Here is a 23241-nt window from a genome sequence, read left to right as displayed (position 1 = left end):
TGGGCTCATTATCTGAGCCAAAGGCAGATGCTTAACCACTGAGCCACCCAGGTGCTCCAATACACTTTTAAATGCAACCAACTTCTTATTAGTAAGTCTATCCAAAGCAGGTGCACCAAGGTAAGCTTCAGAAAAGAGAATAGGGATTTTTTCATCTGTGTCATCATTTTAAGAGTTAAGACTAGGGGTGCATGGGCCAGTCAGTTAAGTGCCTGCTTTAGCTCAAGTCATGATCCCAGGGTTCTGGGATCGAGCCCCACATCAGGATCCCTGCTCAGCGAGGAGCCTGCTTCTCCCTCTCTCTCTGCCCGCCGCTCCCCCTGCTCTGTGCTCTCTTCTCTCTCTCTGTCAAATAAATAAAATCTTAAAAAAAAAAAAATTAAGACTAAATCCCACCCCATACTTTAATAACTATGAATACATGAGTATACCCAGCTTGCAGTCAAACGTGCCATTAAGTAACGACATTTACATGGCCCCGTTACTCACACAGGGTCTCATGAGGCAACTAAATTAGTTTTCCCATCTGTAAGAGGAGAGCATGGATCAGCCTCCTACAAATGAAGTGATATTCCTCCATTTGGGGATTCTAGAAGCCAGTGGGCAAGCTGTTCTTCTGAGCCACCTCACCTACCATTTTTTATTTTCTTGCCTAATTAAACGTCTTTAACTTATTTTCATGATCGCGGTGTACCAGCCTGGATATATCCAGATGTTACTGGAGTTCTGATCCCATGAAGAGGAGGAGAGATCTGAAGAGCCCATCCTGTTCAATGTCAACAACAAAGACATATGCACAAAAGAGAATTTGTTCTCAAGACTGGATTTGTTTTCACGATCCTTTCTCAATTTCCCCAAACTAGAGAAGGAAGAGTGTTTCTATCTGGTGCTATGCTCTTGTTAACACCATATCATCTCTGGCGGTCTCCAACCAGCTGGAACCCTTAGTTCCCCTTCTACAAGGGGCTAGGGTACCCTGCCCCTTCAGCTGGGGTAGGGACACAGCAAAAGGAACGTGGCCCAAAACAGCAAGCCTCTGAAAGAAGGCACACTTCATCGTCAAACTCAAAGACTGCTACGATCACCCTTCTTACTGTGACCTTTAACCTAACTGAATTCTCTCCTGGCTCCGCTCAGGCACTGTCCTCACCTGCACGCTGCCTGCTCTGCCAGGCCTGATGTGTTCTCTTCTTGGGGCTGCTCACGTAGACATTCTGACCTTTCCCTCGATTACTTCCTTCTGACCGAGACTCAAGCACTTCCTGTACCTCATGCATTTAAATTTTGCCTCCCCAAATGGAAATGTTATTCACCTCTACAACTGCCCCTTAGCCAAAACAAATGTAAGGCCCATCAGAACAGGCAAAAAGATAAAAATAAACCCATAAAAATACACACACATTAGGGAGCCTGGGTAGCCCAGTGGGTTAAGCCTCTGCCTTCGGTTCAGGTCATGATCCCAGAGTCCTGGGATCGAGCCCCACTTCGGGCTCTATACTTGGCAGGGAGTCTGCTTCCCCCACTCCCTCTGCCTACTTGTGATCTCTCTCTCTCTCGTCAAATAAATAATTTTTTTTAATTAAAAAAATAAACCCACATTTAAAATGCCTGGTCTGCTTTGCAGTCCTTAGCAAAAAGCCCTGAATCCTCAGATGATATTTTATTCATTTCCATATTAAAGCTACTCTCCAAAACATAGGAAAAAGCAGAATCTCTATATTCTCTTTTTTCCAACCACTCCTGGTGCACTCTTCTATGGAACCACTCCTGAATTCTCCCACTTAACCTTTGAGGGAAACGTAAACCCACACCACAACACACTGTCATTTCTCTATAAGCACCCTTCCACTCACTGTTTCCACACACTCATATTCATGCTCTCTACACAATCTCCAAGTCTTCTCGGGAAGGAGCTCTGTTACAGGTACGGGAGAAAACGGAGTGTCCTAGGATACACAATGGAGCTCCTGTACTCGAAGGGGAGGAGCATCGGTATTATAAATAGAACCAAAGAGGGGAACCTTTTCTCCCTTGGATCTCTCTGATCTTTCCCCCTGGACTTGGAAGGGGTGTAAATTCCAGACTCTGGGGCTCCTCCAACTTGGGAGGTGTGGAGGTTGTGAAGGAAACAGGATCCGGGCCAATCCGAAAAGGTAAGCCAGGCTCTAGCTGGACGGGAAAGTGTGGCCCTCGCCGCACACAAGGTGGAGCCCGGTTCACCAGGGCAGAAAACCCAAGAGGAGCTGAAGCCCCAACAAATACGGAAGGGCAGGTGATTTGCCTGTGGTTTACCTCAAACGCTTTTTAGGGGTGGTAGCACCCACTTCAGATGGCCAGTAGAGATAGTAGTCTTCTTTTCTAGGGGATTCTTCCAAGCCCTTTCTGGTAGTAAAATCCAAATACACGCCTCCAAAGTTGATTTTCTCTTCAAAGCTTTCAACAATAACCACCACCACCACGGCATCCTATGACTGCCTCCATAAAACAAACCAGGCACATTTCCACAACGCCAGGCCAAGAGGGCAATGTGCCACAATTTTACCCTTCCTTATAACCCAAAGCATAAAAAATAAAGACTGTAACCAATGTCTCACTGCACTTCCTAAGTTTGCAAAAGCGTCCAGCTAAAGAACCCTCCAGGTGATCATGGATGTTAAGGAAATAGGCTGCTTTTTAATTCTGGGAAAAACACCTGACAGAAAGGAATGCACTCCAGAGCAGATGGAAATGTGCCTTGCTGCCACAGCACTCGGAGAAGGAAATGTGACTGACAGAAAACACCATTCTGGTCAGATTGTCATAACCCAGCATAAGGCCGAGTTCTAAAAGCTTTCTGGATCTTGCTTCTCAGTGAAGGGGGCCCAGCAGAACCACAGGAAGCCTTTAAAACATACAGATGTAGGGAACCGTGGGTGGCTCAGTCAGTTAAGCAACTGCCTTTGACTCAGGTCATGATCCCAGAGTCCTGGGATCGAATCCCAATCTCGGCAGGGAGCCTGCCTCTCCCTCTGCCTGCTGCTCCCTCTGCTTATGCTCTCTCTGACAAATAAATAAATAAAAACAAAAATATACAGATGTCTAGACCTTCAGCCCAGATTTTCTGAACCAGAATCTCTATGGTAAGGCCCAAATATCTGTATTTTTAAGTTCCCCAGATGATCTAACTAACGGTATGAATTGATTTTTTTTTTTTTTTTTTTTTTTTTGAGAGAGAGCTAGCACAAGCAGTGGGGAGAGGAAGCGGACTTCCCACTGAGCAAGGAGCCCGATGTGGGGCTGGATCCCAGGACCCTGGGGTCAGGAACTGAGCTGAAGGCGGATGCTTAACTAACTGAGCCACCCAGGCACCCCTGAATTGACTTTTTTTAAAAAAGCTACTGCTTAGTCAAGAAAACTACAAGTAGACCATGCAAACGCAGGCTCTGGTGTCCTCGCTGAAATGAAAGAGTTCAAGCAGAGGAGTAGCTGAACTGCATCAGTGGAGCAAGGGAGTGGCAGCCAAGAGAGCCTGTGTTAAAAGGGAATTTCAGTGTGGAAACCCAAGATTAAAACAAAAGCAGAAGTGCTTCAGATGGAGGAAGGAAGGGCGCTGGGGTTCTTCCCTCTCATTCCCAAGTCACCTCAACAGAGACACCAGAGGCTTCACAGAGCACAAGATGGTCTCCCAGATGCCAGCTGCAGCTTTCAGATTCTTTGACCTTCCAAAACCAGATCTAGTTCAGTTTAAGTAACAGAGGACTTAACCTTCTCCCCCTCCATGGGGCCCTTACAAACTCTGTATGAGAAACATCCCCCTCCTTTCTTTTTTTTTTTTTTTTTTTTTGGAAACATCCCCTTTTCTAATTACATATTCACTTCCTGCTGTTTAAACCTTCTATTTAGAAAAATAAGTGTTATTATCATTCTTCCCACCTAAACCATCATTAATCCCCTCCCCCTAGTCTAAAGGAAAAGCTTTAAAGCTCAGAAAAGCAGCAGCCCCGATTCAGGACACCTAAAGCATGCCAGAGGGAACACCAGGGACAGAAAAAGGAAAACGGGACCAGGAAGGGGCACAAAAGGGACTCCAACTGGGTCTTTTGAGAGGAAAAGGAAAAGGACTAACACTTGTAACTTCAGAAATACGAGGATTTTTTTTTTGTATTATTCTCTGAACTTTCCTAGACTGCTTTAAGATTTTCAGTATTAACAAAACCAAACAAAAATACCTTTGTTTATTAGCACCATTTGAAACACCCTTGATTTTCATGAGACTTTGATCACAAATACCTTCCATTATCCCATACTGGCCTTTTCCACCAAAGCTCACATATAGGAAACATGATCTGTAATTACATCTATCTGCCCTGGGGCCTTGTAAAGAAGCACAGGCAACAGAACAAAAGAAATGAACCACTGATAGCGAACTGACACTCCAAGAATAAGACGGCAAGGTGTCGGAGCATCTGAAAAATAAAAGCTGCCCTATACACCCACTTTACAAAGAAAGCAGAGGATGCTGACTTTGGTAAACTTTGGACATTGCCAAATGGACGGGCCTGTTCCCAGAGCACTACCAAAGCAGAAAATGAATCCAATTCATATATTAAAACCAGTGAAGAACCTGTGAAACATTAAGGCCAGGAACTTCAAACTTCAAAAATGCTCTTTCTGGGGCACCTGGCTGGCTCAGGCATAAAGCATGTGACTCCTGATCTCAGGGTCCTAAGTTCGAGCCCCATGTTGGGTATGGAGCCTACTTAAAAAAAAAAAAAAAGAAAGAAAGAAAAGAAAAGTTAAAAAAAAAAAAACTGTTATTTCTCCCAAACAGCTGGTAGTGCCCAAAATGTGCATCATAAGCACAGAACCAAACAACACATATCTGGAAATTTTTCAGAATACTTAAGTGCCCATCAAAGAGTTTCACAATAAACTGCCATCAAGGCTACTTGCTCCCATGAATAAATACCCTACCTATACTTACTCCTTCAAACTACCAGCCTCCTCCAGTCACACCTACAACACATTCAACGAGATCTCTATCTGTGTTCACACCATAACAGCTCCCTTCTCTCCAGCCGGCCAATCTTTACCTCTTTGCTTCTTCCAAATGACAAAGGTACTCATAAGCCACATTCTGACGTCTCCTCTCATCCATCTCCTCGGCAGTGAGTCTCTCATTATCCAGGACAGCTAAAACATGAAAGAAAAGAATGTAAACACAAGGACCTATAACCCTTCTGAGCAATAAAAGAATGCCACAGCATCAAATTCCTGTTAGTCACCGAAAGAGGCAGGGTAACCTGTGGAGATACATGGACAGCCAGATGTACTACAATGACTTTCCTAGAACGGCAATTACGGGGTTTCAAGTACATTCATCTAACCCCTATGATAACATAAACATTGTTTACTATATAGACAATAAATTTTATTGTAACTTGAAAAAAGTATACGGACTTGAGATTTTGGCCCAGATCTGCTCTGGTCTATCTGCCAGACTCTGTCTTGATACAGAGCTGATCATGTCATTTTCCCTTTTTTATTAATAAACAAAGCCAGCAATCACTGAGAACTAAATGGCAGTACTGTGCGAAGCATTTTCCGTGCATCCTCTCACTGAAGTCCCACAGCAGTCCTGTGATCATCCCTCCTGTTTCACAGATGAGGTAACAGGCTGGCTTGCTCTTCGCTCCACCGCTAATCAGCGCTTGGCTCCACATTCAAACCCAGGCAATCCGTGTCAACCTGCCTCCTTCATGGACACCCAGGGTAGGGCATAAACTCCAAATTCCTTGGGATGGCACTCAAGGCCTTTCCCAGTTTGGCCCCAACTATTTTTAGAAACTCTTCTCCCTCTCCCTGCCCCTTCTCATCCCACCACTGTGCCCTTCTACCCTTCAAGACCTTAATTCACGCTCTTTCCTCGAGTTTCCTCTCTGACCCCGCCCTGCCCCGTCGGACTTTGCGTCGTTCAAGGCTCGCTGCTGAAGGCTACCTGTGTTCCCACTGCCTTCCCCCAAGACCCTCCTCCGCACGACCCTACTGCCAGGCCGGTTCTGCCCCTTTTATCTCTATGGCACCTGCCTGTCATTAGGTTGTACACCTGTCCCTGTCTGATTAAAACGTTCTTGGAAGGCAGGGCCTGATCTTACTCATCTTTAATTTCACAAAGTGACACAGTACCGCACACCTAACTGTTGGGTGAAATGATCCTAAAAACGGACCCTTATCCCGAGAACACACACTAAAAACGAAATCTCCGGGTTCCGAAGGGCTCGCCTTCGGCCGGTGGCACAGCTCTCCCACCTCCTACAGTTCAATGACGTTCCACGGACAGCGGCAGAAAATGAGGTTCAGAAAATGAGGAAGTCATGGGGTTGGGTTCTGGTTTTTTTCTTTCTTTCTTGTTTTAATTTTTGAAATTGTGCGAGGGAACTAAACCCGAGAAAGGTGAAGTGGCCCGCCCGGGGCCGCACCTCTCCGCCGGCCTGGGGCCCGGCAGGTCCGCACCCCGGGGCCAGCTCGCAGGCAGCAGTCGGGCAGCGCCTCCTCGCGAAGCGCGAGGGAGCCCGGGTCTCCGGGACACGCCCTGCCCCGGCCTCCTGCCACCTCACCCGAGGTCGTCCCCCCCGCGCCAAATCTCGGCGGCTCCCGGAGGCGGACTCCGAGGCGGGAGGCGCTGGGTGGGGCCGAGGGTCGCGGCGTCCCGGTCCCGGAGAGGAGGCCGCCCGCGTCCTCGCCACCGCCTCGGAGACCCGGCTGGGCGCCTCGCGGCCCGCCACCCCTCCCTCCCGCCGCCCGGCCCGGCCGGCTCTTCCGGGTCCGCGCGGCCCGCAGCCGCCCTGCCGCACCCTCCCGCCCGCGCGAGCCCCCGGGAAACCGGCGCCCCGGAGGCAGCGAGCCCGGCCCCCAAGCCCCGGCGCCGCGGAGCCCCCGCACTCACAGCCATAGTGCGGCCGGGCCACGCCCAGTCCGTCAACCTCGTCCGCGGCGGACATGGCGGCCGAGCCCGGGTCTCTGCTGAGGAAGCGGTGAGACCTTGAAGGCGCGGCCGGCGGCAGCTGCAGCTCCTGCAGAGTGCGCGGGCTGCCCGGCGGGCTGAGGCCCCGCCCCGCCGTCCGGCCCCGCCCCCGCGCCCCGCCCTGCTGGCCCCGCCCCGCGCAGCGACGCCCTCGGGAGGCGGAAGGAAGGAGGCAGGTCCTCTCGGCTAAGCAGGGGTGGCCGCCCCCGCCCTGGAGCCCTGCCCTGCGGGCCACCGCCCCATGGGCAGGTCGGGGACTGAAAAGGCCGATTTACGGGGAAAAAGAGGTGTTCCTAAACCAGAGTAGAGTAGAGGTTGCGCGGAAGAAAAAGGTGTTACAGAAGAAACAAGCGCTTATGGGCCGGGATGAAATTCAGCATTAAATAAATCCACATCAAAGTTTAAGAAAGGGGCACCTGAGGGACTCCGTGGATGACGCCTCTGCCTTCATCTCGGGTCAGGACCCCCCGGGTGCTGGGATGGAGACCCACGTAGAGCTCCCTGCTCAGCCGGAGCCTGCTTCTCTCTCTCTCTCTCCCTCTCTCTGCAGCTTCCCCTCCTTGTGCTCTCTCTCTCTGTGTCAAATAAATAAAATTTTTAAAAATAACAATAAAAATAAAAATTTAAAAAAGTCTTGAAATCAAGTGCCTGGGTGGCTCAGTGGGTTGAGCCTCTGCCTTCAGCTCTGGTTATGGTCTCAGGGTCGTGGATCTAGCTGGCATGGGGCTCTCTGCTCCTCAGGGAGTCCGCTTCCCCTTGTCTCTCTGCCTGCCTCTCTGCCTACTTGTGATCTCTCTGTGTCAAATAAATAAATAAATACATACATACATACATACATACATACATACATACATAAATAAGGCTTGAAATAAAAGGACGGCCCCCTCTTTTCTCCTGTCTACCCAGCTAAACTCCTTTGCACCAAAGGGTTGGAGGAAGGAGTCCTTTGCAGTGGCCCAAAGTGTTCTTGTGGTTTGAAAGCAGGACCCAGACTGCCTCCGCGGGTGCACGGTCTGGCCTGTCCCCTCCCAGATTCGCTGGCAGACGCCAGATTCAAACTGCTCCCCGCCTCCTATCTGAGAAGTGATCGCTAAGGCAGGAGAACCGTCCAAGCTTCCTTCCCTTGGTTTCCCTGCCTCTGTTCTTGGCAAGTTCTTCTTTCTTTAGGGGATTCTTTGCCCTTTTTAGGGATGTCCCTTCTCCTTTTTGGCTTGTGGCCTGCCCTTAAAGTACTGGTATTCTACGGAATTCTGTCCTCAACCTCTTCCCTTTTTCCTTTGCCCGGACTTTCTCGCTATTTTTATTCCCGCTCACCTTATACTGCCCAAGAGCTGTAAATGTACATTTCCAGACCAGACTGTGGATGACTTGACTCAGTCTTTTCAGCTGTGTAATGGACATTTTCACCTGTAAATCCTGCAGACACTTCAAATACAATGTGTTGAACACAGACTGTCCCTGCTGTCTTCTCTGTTAATGCAAGTGCTCTTTGGCCTTCAGGACAAGGCCTGGCTCCCTGGCTCCCTGCCTCATGCCCTACACCCAATCAGCATTCTGAAGGGCCTTGCTTTTGTCTCTATCACCTCTGTCATACTGCTCAGACTGTCACCATCTCTATGCCCTCTTCTGCCAGCCAGCTCCCCAGTGTCAGAAGCATATTCTTCCTAAAGTGCAAATGCCCTTGCTTTCCTCCTTTTTATATTGTTTCCTTATTATACCCTTCAGCATATGGTCCAAGTTCCTTAGCATGCCAAATAAGCCCCTTCACAAACTAGCGGTTATTATTTTTTTTTTTTAAGTAGGCTCTGCCCCCCAATGTGGGGCTTGAGATCAAGAGTCACAGGCTCTACAAACTGGGCCATCCAGGCATCCCCTGACTGGAGGCTTTTTGGTCTAGCCATTTGCAATCTCTTCGGTCTTTCTTCAAAATAAAATGAGAATCTTGAAGACCTAGAATGAAATACCTTTCATTAAAAAACAGGCAAGGGGGGCACCTGGGTGGCTCAGTAGGTTAAGCATCTGCCTTCGGCTCAGGTCATGATCTCAGGGTCCTGAGATTGAGCCCAAAATTGGGCTCTCTGTTCAGCAGGGAGCCTGCTTACCCCCTCTCTCTCTGCCTGCCTCTCTGCCTACTTGTGATCTCTCTCTCTCTCTCTCTGTCAAATAAATAAAGTTAAAAAAGAAAAAACAGGCAAGGATTTAGGTTTTGGGGGTGGTTCAGGGGGTTAAGCTCTGACTCGATTTTGGCTTCTGTTATAATCTTAGGGTCGTCAGAGCCAGCCCCCCACACCCGCCCACCATACTGGGTGCAGAGTCTACTTGGGATTCTCTCTCTCCCTCTCCACCTCCAACCCCCTACTGGTGCTCGCTCTCTCTCAAAAAATAAATAAATAAAACAGGCAAATGTTTAATTTTTTACAAATTCAAAAGTTCCTAAACGCTCAAGTTCAGCTTAGAAATTTTATTATTCTACACCTGACATATTTTACCAATCACTTTTCAGAAACTTTGAACAATTTTTGGTCCCATTCACAAACTTAGTTAATTCAACATCTCCAAACATTTCAAATTATGTCTATAAAGTTAATTTACTGGGTTTCTATATAATTTCTTCAACTGTCTAACCTAGAAACCTTCAAAGCTTAGCAATCCTTATAGATCAAACTTACAAATAAATGAATCTAAATTTCTCTTAGATGGCCCAGTTACATGTGCAAAATTAGTAAGAGTTCAACCTAAAGCTTAAGTCTAAAACCAACTCAATTATACATACGAGGCTATCACTCTACTGAGCCAAATTTTCTTAAACATTGCAAGTTCAGGGGCACGTGGCTGGCTCAGCTGGTAGAGAATCTGAGTCTTTTTTTTTTTTTTTAAGATTTTATTTATTTGACACAGAGAGCAAAAGCAGGGAGAGCTGCAGAGTGAGCAGAGGAAGCAGGCTTCCGACTGAGCAGGGAGGGGATTGTGAGTTCAAGCTCCATGTTGGGAGTGGAGATTACATTAAAATTTTTTTTTAAATCTTAAAAAGAAAAACATTGACCTTGGGATGCCTGGGTGGTTCAGTTGGTTAAGCGGCTGCCTTCAGCTCAGGTCATGATCCCAGGGTCCTTGGATCAAGTCCCCCATCAGGCTCCTTGCTCAGCGGGGAGCCTGCTTCTTTCTCTCCCTCTGCCTGACACTCTGCCTGCTTGTGCTCTCTCTCTCTCTCTGTCAAATAAATAAATAAAATCTTCTTTAAAAATAGAAAGATCGGGCTCCTTGCTCGGCAGGGAGCCTGCTTCTCCCTCTGCCTTTAGCCTGCCACTCTGTCTGCCTGTGCTTGCGCTCTGTATCTCTCTCTCTCTAACAAATAAATAAAAATCTCTAAAAATAAAATAAGAAAGAAAACATTGACAGTGCATAAAATGTGAAATATGCACACATTTCTTCTTAACCCCAACATATTAATCCCACAGTTTTTACCCCGTTAAACTCTTCTGAACTTAATTTTAAAGCTTCTCTGAGTTGAAAGGTACGGAACTGCTAAGAAAGTTTCCAACCTAATTAATTAAGATTACTTTTGATCAGAGGTTTCCACCAGACATAACTCCTGGACCTGCAAACTTTCAGAGCCATTCTTTTCACTGTGCCAACTGTCACTTTGAGCTTCTTTTCATATTATATCATAGATTGCAAAACTTGTTATCTATTCCTCTGACTACTCTTAGAATTCAAGTCCTACCCAGTTTATCTTTTGATTTTATTTTATATTTCTTGGCTTTTTAAAATACATACATGTGTTTTTTTTTAAAGATTTTATTTATTTATTTGACAGAGAGAAATTACAAGTACACTGAGAGGCAGGCAGAGAGAGAGAGAAGGAAGCAGGCTCCCTGCTGAGCAGAGAGCCCGATGCGGGACTCGATCCCAGGACCCTGAGATCATGACCTGAGCCGAAGGCAGCGGCTTAACCCACTGAGCCACCCAGGCACCCCCATACATGTGTTTTTATTTGAGTTCTAAAGACCTTTGTAATGGATGGAATCCAAATACATAAATATTTTTTCTAATGATAAAGGTTATGAACCTAGTGGGCTCATGTATTTCTTTTTTTTAAGTAGACTCCAGGACCAAGTGCTGCTTGAACTCAGGACTCCAGGGTCAAGAGCTGCATGCTCTACCCAGTAAGCTAGACAGGCACCCCTCATGCATTCTTTCTTATTCCTAGGACCATGCAATTCTAACTGGTATTTAAATCAATATTCCATTGAATTTCAGATATGTCACAAAGCTTCATCTGTGGGTCACAAATTTAGTCATTCTTCATAATCAGAATAACTGAAAGGTACTAAGGCCTTACTGGACTAAATATTTTGTGCTTATTTTCTCATCAGAGTCTCATAATAACCCTACAAAGTAAGAACTATCAAGGCCACCTGGCTGGCTCAATTAGGAGAGTAGAAATTACTTTTTAAAAAAAGAAAAAGAAAGCGAATTGGAGCACCTAGGTGGCTCAGTTGGTTTAGCATCTGCGTCTTCATTTTAGCTCAGGTCATGATCTCAGGGTGGTGAGATGGAGCCTGGCATTGGGCTCTGCACTGGGCATGCAGCCTGCTTAAGGTTCTCCTTCTCCTGGGGCGCCTGGGTGGCTCAGTGCGTTAAGCCTCTGCCTTTGGCTCAGGTCATCGTCTTCAGGGTCCTAGGATCAAGCCCCGCATCGGCCTCTCTGCTCAGCAGCAAGCCTGCTTCCCCCTCTCTCTCTGCCTGCCTCTCTGTCTACTTGTGATCTCTCTCTCTCTCTCTATGTCAAATAAATAAATAAAATCTTAAAAAAGAAGAAGAAGATTTCTCCCTCTCCCTCTGCTCCTGCCTCACCCCACCCCCACCCCTGCAAAAATAAATAAACAAATAAACAAAAAGAACTATCATTATCCATTATCTCCAATTTATAGATGAGAAATTGAGAACTGGTAATTTAACTGAAACCACATAGTAAGAGATAGATCTGGAACTCAAACCCCAAGTCTAATGACAAAGCCCAAGTGCCTGGTCAATAAACAGGAGATTCAAGAAAATGCACATTAAGATCATAACTGGTCTCTTAGTAGTTCTTGCCTATCAGAGTAGCAATGTTTTGTTTGTTTTAATTGATACTGTTGGCAAGGGGCTGAGAAAAGCAACCAGTCTTCTGCACAGCCTGTTGGACTAAATGGATACAATCTTGCTGAAGTCCAATGTGGCGCTAAGCAGCTTTCTTTCCACCAAGAAGTCCCTCTCTTGGAATGTATCACAATGGAATTTTTTTCAAAGATTTTACTTATTTATTTGAGAGAGATGGGGAGAGTGATCACAAGAGGGAACGCGGGAGGAGGAAGGTAGAAGCAAAGGGAGAGGGGGAAGCAGACTCTCCGCTGAGCAAGGAACCCAACAAGGGGTTGGATCCCAGGACACCATCAAAGGCAGGCACTTAACCGACAGAGCCAGCCAGGTGACCCCCCCCTTTTTAAATAAATTCTACCCCCAACATAGGGCTCAAACTCACAACCCTGAGATCAAGAGTCTCATGCTCCTAAGCCAGTCCGGACACCCCATAATGAAATTACTTTTAATGTGCAAAAATTAGCAATAAATATGCTTATTGGAAATGAGCTAAATGCCCATAGCTAGGCTTTTAAGTCAGCAAGGGCTTCCACCCAATAAAATGCTCTATAGTCATACCTGGGATGATCTGTGGCTCTGGTCACGCTTGACTGGCTACAGGAGATAGCGACCCACTTGTTCTACCTCCAGAGAAAATAGACTAGAAGAGAGGCCATTATAATAAAGATATGTATGGATGGGAACTGGAGCAAGAAAAACAGGACTAGAGGAGCCTGGGTGGCTCAGTCGGTAAGGCGGCTGACTCTTGGTCTCAGCTCAGGTCATGATCTCGGGGTCATGGGATCGAGCCCCATGTCAGGCTCTACTGACAGTGGGGAGTCTGCCTGAGGATCCTCTCTCCCTCTCCTTCTCCAACCCTGTTCACTCTCTCTCTCCCTCCCTCCCTCTCAAATAAATACATAAATCTTAAAAAAAAAAAAAAAAGGAAAAAAAGAAAAGAAAAGCAGAACTAATGGAAGGTTGAAGGTATCTCCACTTCTCTGTAGGTCTGCTCCTACCCTCCTCTTTTTGACTACCAGCTTCCTCCGTTCTAATTTTTTCTGCTCCTTCACAACTCTGACTTCTATTTATTTGACTTGCAGGGCTTTAATTCAAGGTCACAGCATCCTTACACCATCAGCTTCTTTGAGGATAGTCTCCGTTGCCCAATTCTATAACCCAGAAGCATGATTGGCCCAGCTCATCTTTTCACCTCATGGGTATGTCTCTGACCGCCCACAGGTAGGCTGTCCTGCAATCATATGCCAACACTTTAGTTCAATTAGTTGTGGAAAAGAAATAGAGCCAATTAAGGATAGAAAACTATGAGCTAGGCAGTATTTCCTCCAATGGGACACTGGGTATGCAAATAATGATCCGTATTTCTAATACGATGATTTAGTAAAAATAGCAAATTATGAACTGATAAATATGATACCATTTTTGCTTTAAAAGTATAGAAATAGAAAGCCTTGAAACATATACCCCATTAACAATGGTATCTCCAGGTGATGGAATTCCAATGGATTTGTGTGGAATTTGTTTGCTTTTTTGTATTTACTAAGTTTTCTATGACGAATTACACAAAATACTCCTTCTGTAAGTATAAATATGAATCAACTTAGTAACTCTGAAATAGATTAATCAAATAAAATTAAATTACAAAATAATTAGCCAAATGGTCATTTTGGGAGATGAAATTGGTTCATGACCTCAAGGAATTTACAGACTCATGGGAGTAGAGTAACATTAACAGTATAGCTTCAGATAAGCACCAGGACAGAAGTTTTTCTGGGCCTGGAATACCTTTAATCCCCTTATCTGCCTGGGAAAGTCCTATTCAACTTCCTAGACCCAAGTCAAATGTCACGCCTCACCCAGGCAAAATTTTAATTACTTCCTCATTCATGTTTCAGTAGCCTTTAGAAACCATATATCTTCAAAAATAAGCCCCAAGTTTTTCACATTTTAATACTTCTGCAATCAGGATAGGTCTTACAATCAGTATTGGGGGGAAAAAAAACAGAAAAACAAAAAACTAGTCAGCTACCAGATTGAGAAGTAGGTGGAAAAGTAAGAGGATGGTCATTGTTTGCACATCTTAACAAATTTCTAGGGAAAGGTCAAAGAACTTTCAGACTTAGAACTGACGACAGATTCACTCTTCAAGAAAAGTTTAGTGGATCCAAAAAAGTTAGAGTCTTTACGTTTGGTTTAGAGAAGAGGCTAGTAAGTAATTCCAGTGATAAACATATGCTATTGTAAGTCAAGTTTTTTAAAAACATATACATTCGAGGGGCACATGGGTGGTTCAGTGAGTTGAGTGACTGAGTCCTGATTTTGGCTCAGATCATGAACTCGGGGTTGTGGGATCGAGCCCCACGTTGGGCTTCCCTACACAGAGGAGTCGCTTGGGATTCTCTCTCTCCCTCTCCATCTGCCCCTCTCCCAGCTAAATAAATAAATAAAATCCTTAGGACATATACATTTGATAGAATAGTCTTTTTTTATTAATATTAAGTAAACTCTACCCCCAGTATGGGGCTCAAATTCATGACCCCAAGATCAAGAGTTGCATGAGTCAGTAGGTGCCCGTAGGATATTCTTAATGTCCCAAGAGGCTGTTGGAACTTGATGATGCAACAACAAAGTTGTGTTTGAGGGTCACCTGGGTAACTCAGTTGGTTAAGCTTCTGCCTTCAACTCAGGTCACAATCCCAGGGTCCTGGGATCCAGCCCCATATCAGGCTTCCTACTCAGCGGGGATTCTGCTTCTCCCTCGTCCCCTCTCCCCAAACCCCGCACCTCCCCCAACTCCTGCTTGTGCTCTCTCTCTCTCTCACTCTCTTTCTCAAATAAATAAATAAAATATATATATATATATATATTTTAAGATTTTATTTATTTATTTGACAGAGAGAGATCACAAGTAGGCAGAGAAGCAGGCAGGTAGAGAGAGAGGAGGAAGCAGGCTCCCCGCTGAGCAGAGAGCCCAATGTGGGGCTTGATCCCAGAACCCTGGGATCATGACCTGAGCTGAAGGCAGAGGCTTTAACCCACTGAGCCACCCAGGTGCCGCAAAATATATATATTTTTAAAGTTGTCTTTGAGGGGCACCTGGGTGGCAGGGAGTCTGCTTCTTCCACTGCCTTTTCTCTCTCCCTGTTCATCCTCTGCCTCTGTCTCTGTCTCTGTCTCTCTCAAGTGACTAAATTAAATCTTTGTTTTTAATATTTTTTTAAAAAGCGGAGCACCTGGATGGCTCAGTCGTTAAGCATCTGCCTGCAGCTCAGGTCATGATCCCAGTGTCCTGGGATCAAGCCCCACATCAGGCTCCCCACTCCGAGGGAAGCCCGCTTCTCTCTCCCCTGCTTCCCCTGCCTGTATTCCCTCTCTCACTTTCTCTCTCTCTGTCAAATAAATAAATAAAATCTTTTTAAAAAGATTTTATTTAGTCACTTGAGAGAGGGACAGGGAGAGAGAGAACCTCAAGCAGACTGTGCACTGCTGTTGGAGCCCTAGGGGATGAATCTCATGACCCTGAGATCACAACCTGAGCTGAAACCAGAGGCAAAATCCAAAACACCCCTAATCAGTTGATCTTCAAATAGCAAGATTATCCAGGTAAACACCTGAGCCTTTTAACAGCAGAGTGTTTTCTCCAGCTGGCAGTAGAAGTCAAAGAGACTCAAAGCACAGGTGGGCCATTGCCAGTTTTAAGAATTGGGGGAGGCCACACGGAAAGGACCTGACAGCAACCTTGAGGAGCTGTGAGTGACCCCTGGTTAAGAGCCAGCTAGAAAAGAGGCATCCCAGATCCATGTTTACAAGGGACTTGTTTCTGCAATGACCTAAGTGACCTTAGACGTGATTCTTTCCCAAATCTTCAAGATAAGGGTCCAGTCCAGTGAATACTTTTACTTTTGCCTTATAAGGCCTTGAGCAAAGAATCTAGTCAAGCTTGCTCAGATTTCAGTAAGGAACTAATACATATTCCCAGGGATATTTGGGTGAATCTGGAGGGGAATGAGGTGGTTCAAAGGTAATCTTACCAAATATGCTAACAATTAAGTTTTGCATAAAATGGGGGTGCCTGGGTCGCTCAGTGGGTTAACCATCTGCCTTTGGCTCAGGGTCCTGGGATCGAGTCCTGCATCAGGGTCCTTACTCAGCATGGAACCTGCTTCTCCTTCTGCCTGCCACTTCCCTACTTCTGCCTCTCTCTGACAAGTAAATTTTGCCTTGTACTTCAGATTCTCTGGATCTTACGTCTGGGCAGAGCCCCTGGCAAGTAGTCTGACTTTAGACACTTCAACCTCACTGGTTTTCAGAAAGGAGCAAAGCATTTTAACTACCTGCTCATGATTGCAGCCATTTACCAACTGCTGGCTATGTTCTAGAATGTGCTAGGTGTTTTATATATATTGTCTTATGTAATCTTCACAATAACTCTATGAGAGAGATATAATTATCCTCATATTATAAATGAGGAAATAGGTACATATAGGTTAGGTATTTTGCTCAAGGTGATAAGATTCAGACTTAGGAACCAAGCTTAGGTCTTTCTGATTCAAAAATCTCTGGCCAATTGCTATTCAGTACCACCTCCCAGTTTACTGACCTCTATCAGTGAGGAGTTGTTTCTCACTTTTTACACATGCCCAATTCCCTCTGGGAACCCTTCAAGAAACATTTGTGAACATCTGTGTCCTGGCCTAGGGACAACTAAGAACAGAGACCCGGAAGCTGTGGGAGGAAGCCAGGAAGTCAGCCCAGAATGGAGTTGGGGCATTGGTTTCCGGACTGGGGTTAGAGTAGGCCGCAAGGCACTGGTACAGTTTCAAGGCGAAAGAGAGGACAAATAGAAGGACCCATGAGGAACCAGGAGCTCAGAAGGTAGCCTCATCGAAGTCTGGAGAGAAGAGGAGGCTGAAGCAAGGAGCGACCTCCTTGGCAGGCCTGGATCCTGAGACAAGCCTGCACCTGCCGGGTTCTCTCACCACACGCCTTTTAAACATCTACAGGACGACAGTGTGCTGCTCGTTAAAACAGCTAACTTGTAATGAGTGCCTTCCAGGCCCGGCTCTAAATGCTTGCTGTGACTCATCTTATTTGACTGTCATAACAGGCCTGTGAGACAGGAACTACTATAATTCTCCGAATTTAAGGATAAGGAAACAGACTCAGAAAGGTTAACTCATTTTCCAAAGATGACAGATGTAATTAGTGACATACCCTGGATTCACACTGCACTTGACCAAAAGCCGGCGTGCGTGAACACACTGGTCTGCCGATATGCCTCCCCCTGTCTGCGGTAGCGGCTACCAGGAGAACTGAGCGGGAAGGTTTGTGAGGCCGTATCCACCCGGGAACACGATGAGCACAGACATGACGAAGGACTCTCATGGAGCTTTTGGACATCGAGAAATCATTAGGAGCGCTGAGCGGAGAACAGTTGATTTTTAAGAAATTTTTATTTGGGGCACCTGGGTGGCTCAGTTGGTTAAGTGACTGCCTTTGGCTCAGGTCTCAATCCCAGAGTCACGGGATTGAGTCCTGGATCGGGCTCCCAGCTCCATGGGGATTCTGCTTCTCTCTCTGAACTTCTTCCCCCTCAGGCACTCTCTTTATCTCAAATAAATAAATAAAATCTTAAAAAAAATTTTTTTGCATTTGTTTATTTTTGAGAGAGAGTGAGCACAGGCAGGGGGAGGGGTAGGGGGAGGGGCAGGGGGAGAAGCAGGGAGCCCAACAAGGGGCTCAATCCCAGAACTCCTGGGAACATAACCCGAGCTGAAGGCAGATGCTTAACCGACTGAGCCACCCAGGTGCCCCAATTTTTTTTTTTTTTTTTTTTAGTAAACTCTACATCCAACTTGGGCTTGAACTCAGGACCCTAAGATCAAAAGTCCCATGCTCTACTGACTGAGACAACCAGGCACCCCAAGAACCATTGGTTTTTATTAGATGGTGGAAGGTTTCCTAGAAGAGGTGTTACTTAAACAAGTCTTCCAAGGAATGACCCGTGGAAAGTGTGAGAAAGCTCAAGTTGGACAAATAGGGTAAACCAAGCCAGGGAGTTGTAAAAACGTGCTGTGCGTGGGCATACCCGTGTGTGCATGTGTCGGGCATACCCGTGTGTGCATGTGTCCGGCTTACCCGTGTGTGCATGTGTCCGTCTCACTCGTCTCCAAGAGCGGAGGCCACTCGATGCTTACAGAAGTCCAAGTGGAACCTCTTTAGAAAGACACCCAATCCTTGCAGGGGGTGTGACCTCCTCTTTCCTCAGTTATGATGGGTTCTCGGGTAATGGGTGGATGCTTCAGGTGAGAGGGGTTATAAATAACGTCTCCCCTCGTCGTTCCTCATTCCCTTTAAAAATTATACAGGTGGCAGAATGCTCAGGTCCTTGGTGCAATGCCACTCTCCTGTGGGCTCCTGTAGCTATGGAGAAGAGACAATCTTACTAGGCCTTTCATGAGATTACAGGTAGACTGGGACCATTTCTACTACCACTTCTATCGCTAGAATAGAGCAACTTAAAATACCGCAGGACTTGAAGCGTATGTAAAGACTATTGCAGAAAAAAATGACACACACACATATGCCAGCCATGTTCCTCCCTAAGACGCTAGCTAGCTGACCCACATCCAGTCTGGTGAGACAATGTTCTAGGTTGTTCTAGGTTGTTCTGCACAGTACAGAGCGAGGCTCTCTGACCCATAAGTACCGACTGTGTTATTCATTTTAGTGGAATCACTGGCAACATCTTCATGTATCAGAGCATCTGATGGAGGAGAATTCACGTGTAAAGTTTAAACAAAGCTTAATTTCACGATTGTGCCTCGCATTCATCTTGTCAGTTATACACCAGCTCCCCTAAGCGACACCCTCCTTCAGAGAGCCTTCTCTGATGCTCAGGATAGCCCTTCTCTAGCTCCCGAATTCTTTTCTTTCTTTTTTTAAAGATTTATTTGTTTGAGAGAGAGAGTGAGCAGATGTGCACACGCATGCGTAGGGGGAGGGGCAGAGGGGGGAAGGAGAGAGAATCCTTAACCCGACGCCTCGCTGAACGCTGAGCCTGATGTGGGGCTGGATCCCAGGGTCCTGAGATCAAGACTTGAACCGAAATCAGGAATCAGATGCCCAACGGACTGAGCTACCCAGGTGCCTCTCACATATTCCTTTTTATATTGAAACTCTGTGTAGGTCTGTTTCCCTCAACTATTCTATGTGTTTCTCTCTTTTTTTTAATTTTTTAAAAAGATTTTGGGAGTGCCTGGGTAGCTCAGTGGGTTAAGCCTCTGCCTACGGCTCAGGTCATGATCTCAGGGTCCTGGGATCAAGCCCTGCATCAGGCTCTCTGCTCAGCAGGGAGCCTGCTTCCTCCTCTCTCTCTGCCTGCCTCTCTGCTTGCTTGTGATCTCCACCTGTCAGATAAAGAAATAAGATCTTTAGTGGCGCCTGGGTGGCTCAGTGAGTTAAGGCCTCTGCCTTCGGCTCAGGTCATGATCCCAGGGTTCTCTGATCAGCAGGGAGCCTGCTTCCCTTCCTCTCTCTCTGCCTGCCTCTCTGCCTACTTGTGATCTCTGTCTGTCAAATAAATAAATAAAATCTTTAAAAAAAAAAAAAAGAAGATCTTAAAAAAAAAAAGAAATAGGTACTTTATGAACATAGAATTCACTAAAGAAGCAACATGAACAATCAATAAACCTGTTTTCTGCTTTTTTCCTTTTCAGTTAAAATAATTTTTTTTAAATTTATTTGGGAGAGAGAGACCACAAGCAGGGGGCATTGCAGGGGGAGGAGAAGCAGACTCCCTGCTGAGCAGAGAGCCCGATGCAGGGTTTGATTCCAGGACCCTGAGATCATGACCTGAGCCGAAGGCAGAGGCTTAACCCACTGAGCCACCCAGGGGCTCCTTCTTTTCAATTTTTAAGTAAGCTGTATGCCCAGCATGGGGCTTGAACTCAACCCCAAGATGAAGAGCTTCATGCTGTAGCGACTGAGCCAGCCAAGCACCCCAGGAATCAATAAATTTGTAAAAGGTGCTCAACTTCCCTACTGATCAGGGACATGCATATTAAAACTTATAATGAGATGTCATTTCACATCCGTCGTATTAGAAGCATTTAATAGTCTGAGAAAACTAAGGGTTGACAAGGAAGAATAGTGAAGGAAAGTTGGGCGCTTCTGGTGAGAATGGAAGTCAGTACAACCACTTTGGAGAGCATAGTAATTTGGCCATACCTAGTTAATTACCCTAGGACCTCAGAATTGCCCTTTTAGGTATATATGCATTTCTCTGGAATTCCTACACGTGAACACCAAAATGCACATTGGAGAAATGAACATTTTTGAGACAGCAAAACCCAGAAATGACCTAAATGGCTATCATCGGGAAAACAAATAAATTGCAGTGCGATCACATACTCAATGTGAAAGAGGGGCATCAGTGAAGTACAAGTCCAGGGACGAACACAGATGAATTTCACAAGCATGATATTGAAAGGGGAGGGGAAGCACAGAATACTCACTTTGATACCCATTCACATACAATTTAAACAAGTTCATGCAAATCAGTGTCATACATTGCTTAGGGACCTACATCAGTACCTCTGTGGAGAAGCACCTGGCTGGCTCAGTTGGGAGAGCATGGGACTCTTGATCTAGGGATTGCGAGTTTGAGTCCCACCTCCTTTTATATATATATAAATGTATATATACATATATACATATATATATATAATCTCTAGAAAGAGAGAGAAAGCATAAATAAATGTGAAGGCATAGGAGTGTATTTTGAGACCCAAATTCCAAAACAGGGTTCCCACACCAACAAACAACACTTTGAACTCCAGCAGGATGTCTGAGAATTCAAAGCAATTCAACTCAATTCTGACATTATCTACATCTACATTAGCTACATGATCTACATCTGATAGCATCAGATTCCACAAATTAAGGACTCACCTACAAGGTGCCCCCCACCCCAAACCCCCTTCAGACGCGTGGTGAGCTTAGATGGTTTACCTGTGCTCCTCTGACCACCTAGCTATAAATCAGACATTTCCAAGACCTCCTTGCTCCTCAGCTTAAGTTAATTTGCTGGAGTGGTTCACAGAACTCAGAGAAACATTTTACATGGTAGATGAATGGTTTATTGGCTCAGTGGGTTAAGCCTCTGCCTTCGGCTCAGGTCATGATCTCAGGGTCCTGGGATCGAGTCCCATATCGGGCTCTCTGCTCAGCAGGGAGCCTGCTCCTCCCTCTCTCTCTGCCTGCCTCTCTGCCTACTTGTGATCTTTCTCTGTCAAATAAATAAATAAAATCTCAAAAAAAAAAAAAAAAAAAAGGAGGCTAGGCTTTGGGAACAGGCAGTTGGAAGAGGAGCAGGGCGGGGGTGGGGTGGTGGGGAAGGTGCTCCAAGCTCCCAAGCCCTCTCCAGCAACACTGCTCTCCCCATCGGTCCTGCATTCCCCAACCTGGAAGTTCTCCGAACCCTGCCCTTTTGGGTTTTTAGGGAGGCTTCAAGTCCAGCACCTTCTCTCCCCAGGGGTCAGGGAGTGGGAGTGAAAATTCCAACTCTAATCCATTGGTTAGCTCCGTTGGCAACCAGCACCCCCCTGTTTTCCAAAAGTCGCTTCATTAATATAAGAAAAGACTCATTTAACACATTTAACACTCTCCACACTTAGGAAATTCCAAGGGTTGGGGAGCTCTGTGCCTGAAGTGGGGGGTAAGACTAAATAAATAAATAAATAAATAAATATATATATATATATATATATATATTTAAATATTTTATTTCTTTATTTATTTTAGAGAGAGTGAGAGCACATGCAAGCAGGGAAAGGAGTGGAGGGAGAGGGAGAAAATCTCGAGCAGACTCAGCACCAAGCCTCCATCTCACAACCCTGAGATCGTGACCTGAGCAAAAACCAAGAGAAACTGACTGAGCCACCCAGGTGCCCTTAAATATCTGTTTCTTATTATAAATCACAGTATCACGGAATGAGGAATTCAAATTCAGGCGAGCAGAATATGGATTGGGGAAGGGATAGTAATTGAGGAAGTAGTCAGAGGAACCTTTATGTCCTATCAGTAAAATTGTTTCTTTTTTTTTTTTTTTTAGTTTATTTATTTGTAATCTCTACACCCAACGGGGAGCTTGAATGCATGACGCTGGGATGAAAATTCACATGCTCCACAGACTGAGCCTGCCAAGCGCCCCTAAAATTTTATTTCTTTAACCCACTGAGCCACCCAGGAGCCCCTAAAATTTTATTTCTTAAGCTGTGTGCTAGGTACATGGTTGTTCTTGGCGCTACCCTTTATATCTTTTCTCTCTCTTACTAAAATTCTTCAAAATTCTTGTTGAATTTTTTGAAAAATAGAGTGGGTACTTGTTCCGTAGGAAGACTTGCAGCAGGAAGTTGTTCTAGAAAGAAGATGCCGTTCTGGAGAGGGCGGGCAGTGATCAGGGAACCAAGTGTCCCCCTGCTTAGCAGAATAAAGAGTATTTGATTAATAGCAGCAACTTCCTTTTATAGAACATCCTGAACTTTATAAATCACTTTCATATGCACTGGCTTATTTCATCGTCAACTTGAAAGACAAGTAGTCCTATTTTATGGATGAGGAAACAGGCTCAGAAAGATTAGGTGATACATTTGTGACTATTTTTGTCAGAGAAAAGTTTAAAAGGATATACAATAAGTGGTGGTCATCTCTAGAAGGTGGAATATCAGGTGATTTTTACCTACTTTTATTTGTTTAATTGTATTTTCCGATATTTTAAAATATTTTATTTTAGTCAAATTCAGCTGATTAACATATAGTGCATTATTAGTTTCAGAGGAAGAGTTCAGTGATTCATCAGTTGCATATAATGCAACCCTCAGTTTGTGTCCTAGGGTTAAAAGTCTCTTATGGTTTGTCTCTCTCTCTAATTTCATCTTGTGTTATTTTTCCCTCCCTTCCCCTATCATCCTCTGTTTTGTTTCTTAAATTCCACATATGAGTGAAATCATATTATTGTCTTTCTCTGATTGACTTATTGCTCTTGGCATAGTACCCTCTAGTTCTATCCACATTGTTGCAAATGGGAAGATTTC

The 23241-nt window shown here is 45.4% G+C and overlaps 1 protein-coding gene across 1 annotated transcript in view; it reads right to left on the bottom strand.

Moving 5' to 3' along the window:
* IQGAP1 (IQ motif containing GTPase activating protein 1) overlaps nucleotides 1-7090 on the bottom strand; it is a 101206-nt gene extending 94116 nt beyond the window's left edge. Inside the window, exons 1-2 of the mRNA XM_059371530.1 lie at nucleotides 6926-7090; nucleotides 5073-5172 (exon numbers count right to left, since the gene is read on the bottom strand). Coding sequence (XP_059227513.1) covers nucleotides 5073-5172; nucleotides 6926-6980 — 155 coding nt within the window. The 5' untranslated portion in view covers nucleotides 6981-7090. The remainder of the gene's footprint in view (nucleotides 1-5072; nucleotides 5173-6925) is intronic.
* Nucleotides 7091-23241: the final 16151 nt, after the last annotated feature.

This window comes from Mustela nigripes, chromosome 13 (genome assembly GCF_022355385.1).
Source record: "Mustela nigripes isolate SB6536 chromosome 13, MUSNIG.SB6536, whole genome shotgun sequence".
NCBI classification, from domain to species: domain Eukaryota; kingdom Metazoa; phylum Chordata; class Mammalia; order Carnivora; family Mustelidae; genus Mustela; species Mustela nigripes.
Note: the sequence above shows the minus strand (reverse complement) of the source record. Positions and strands in the feature narration are given on the sequence as shown.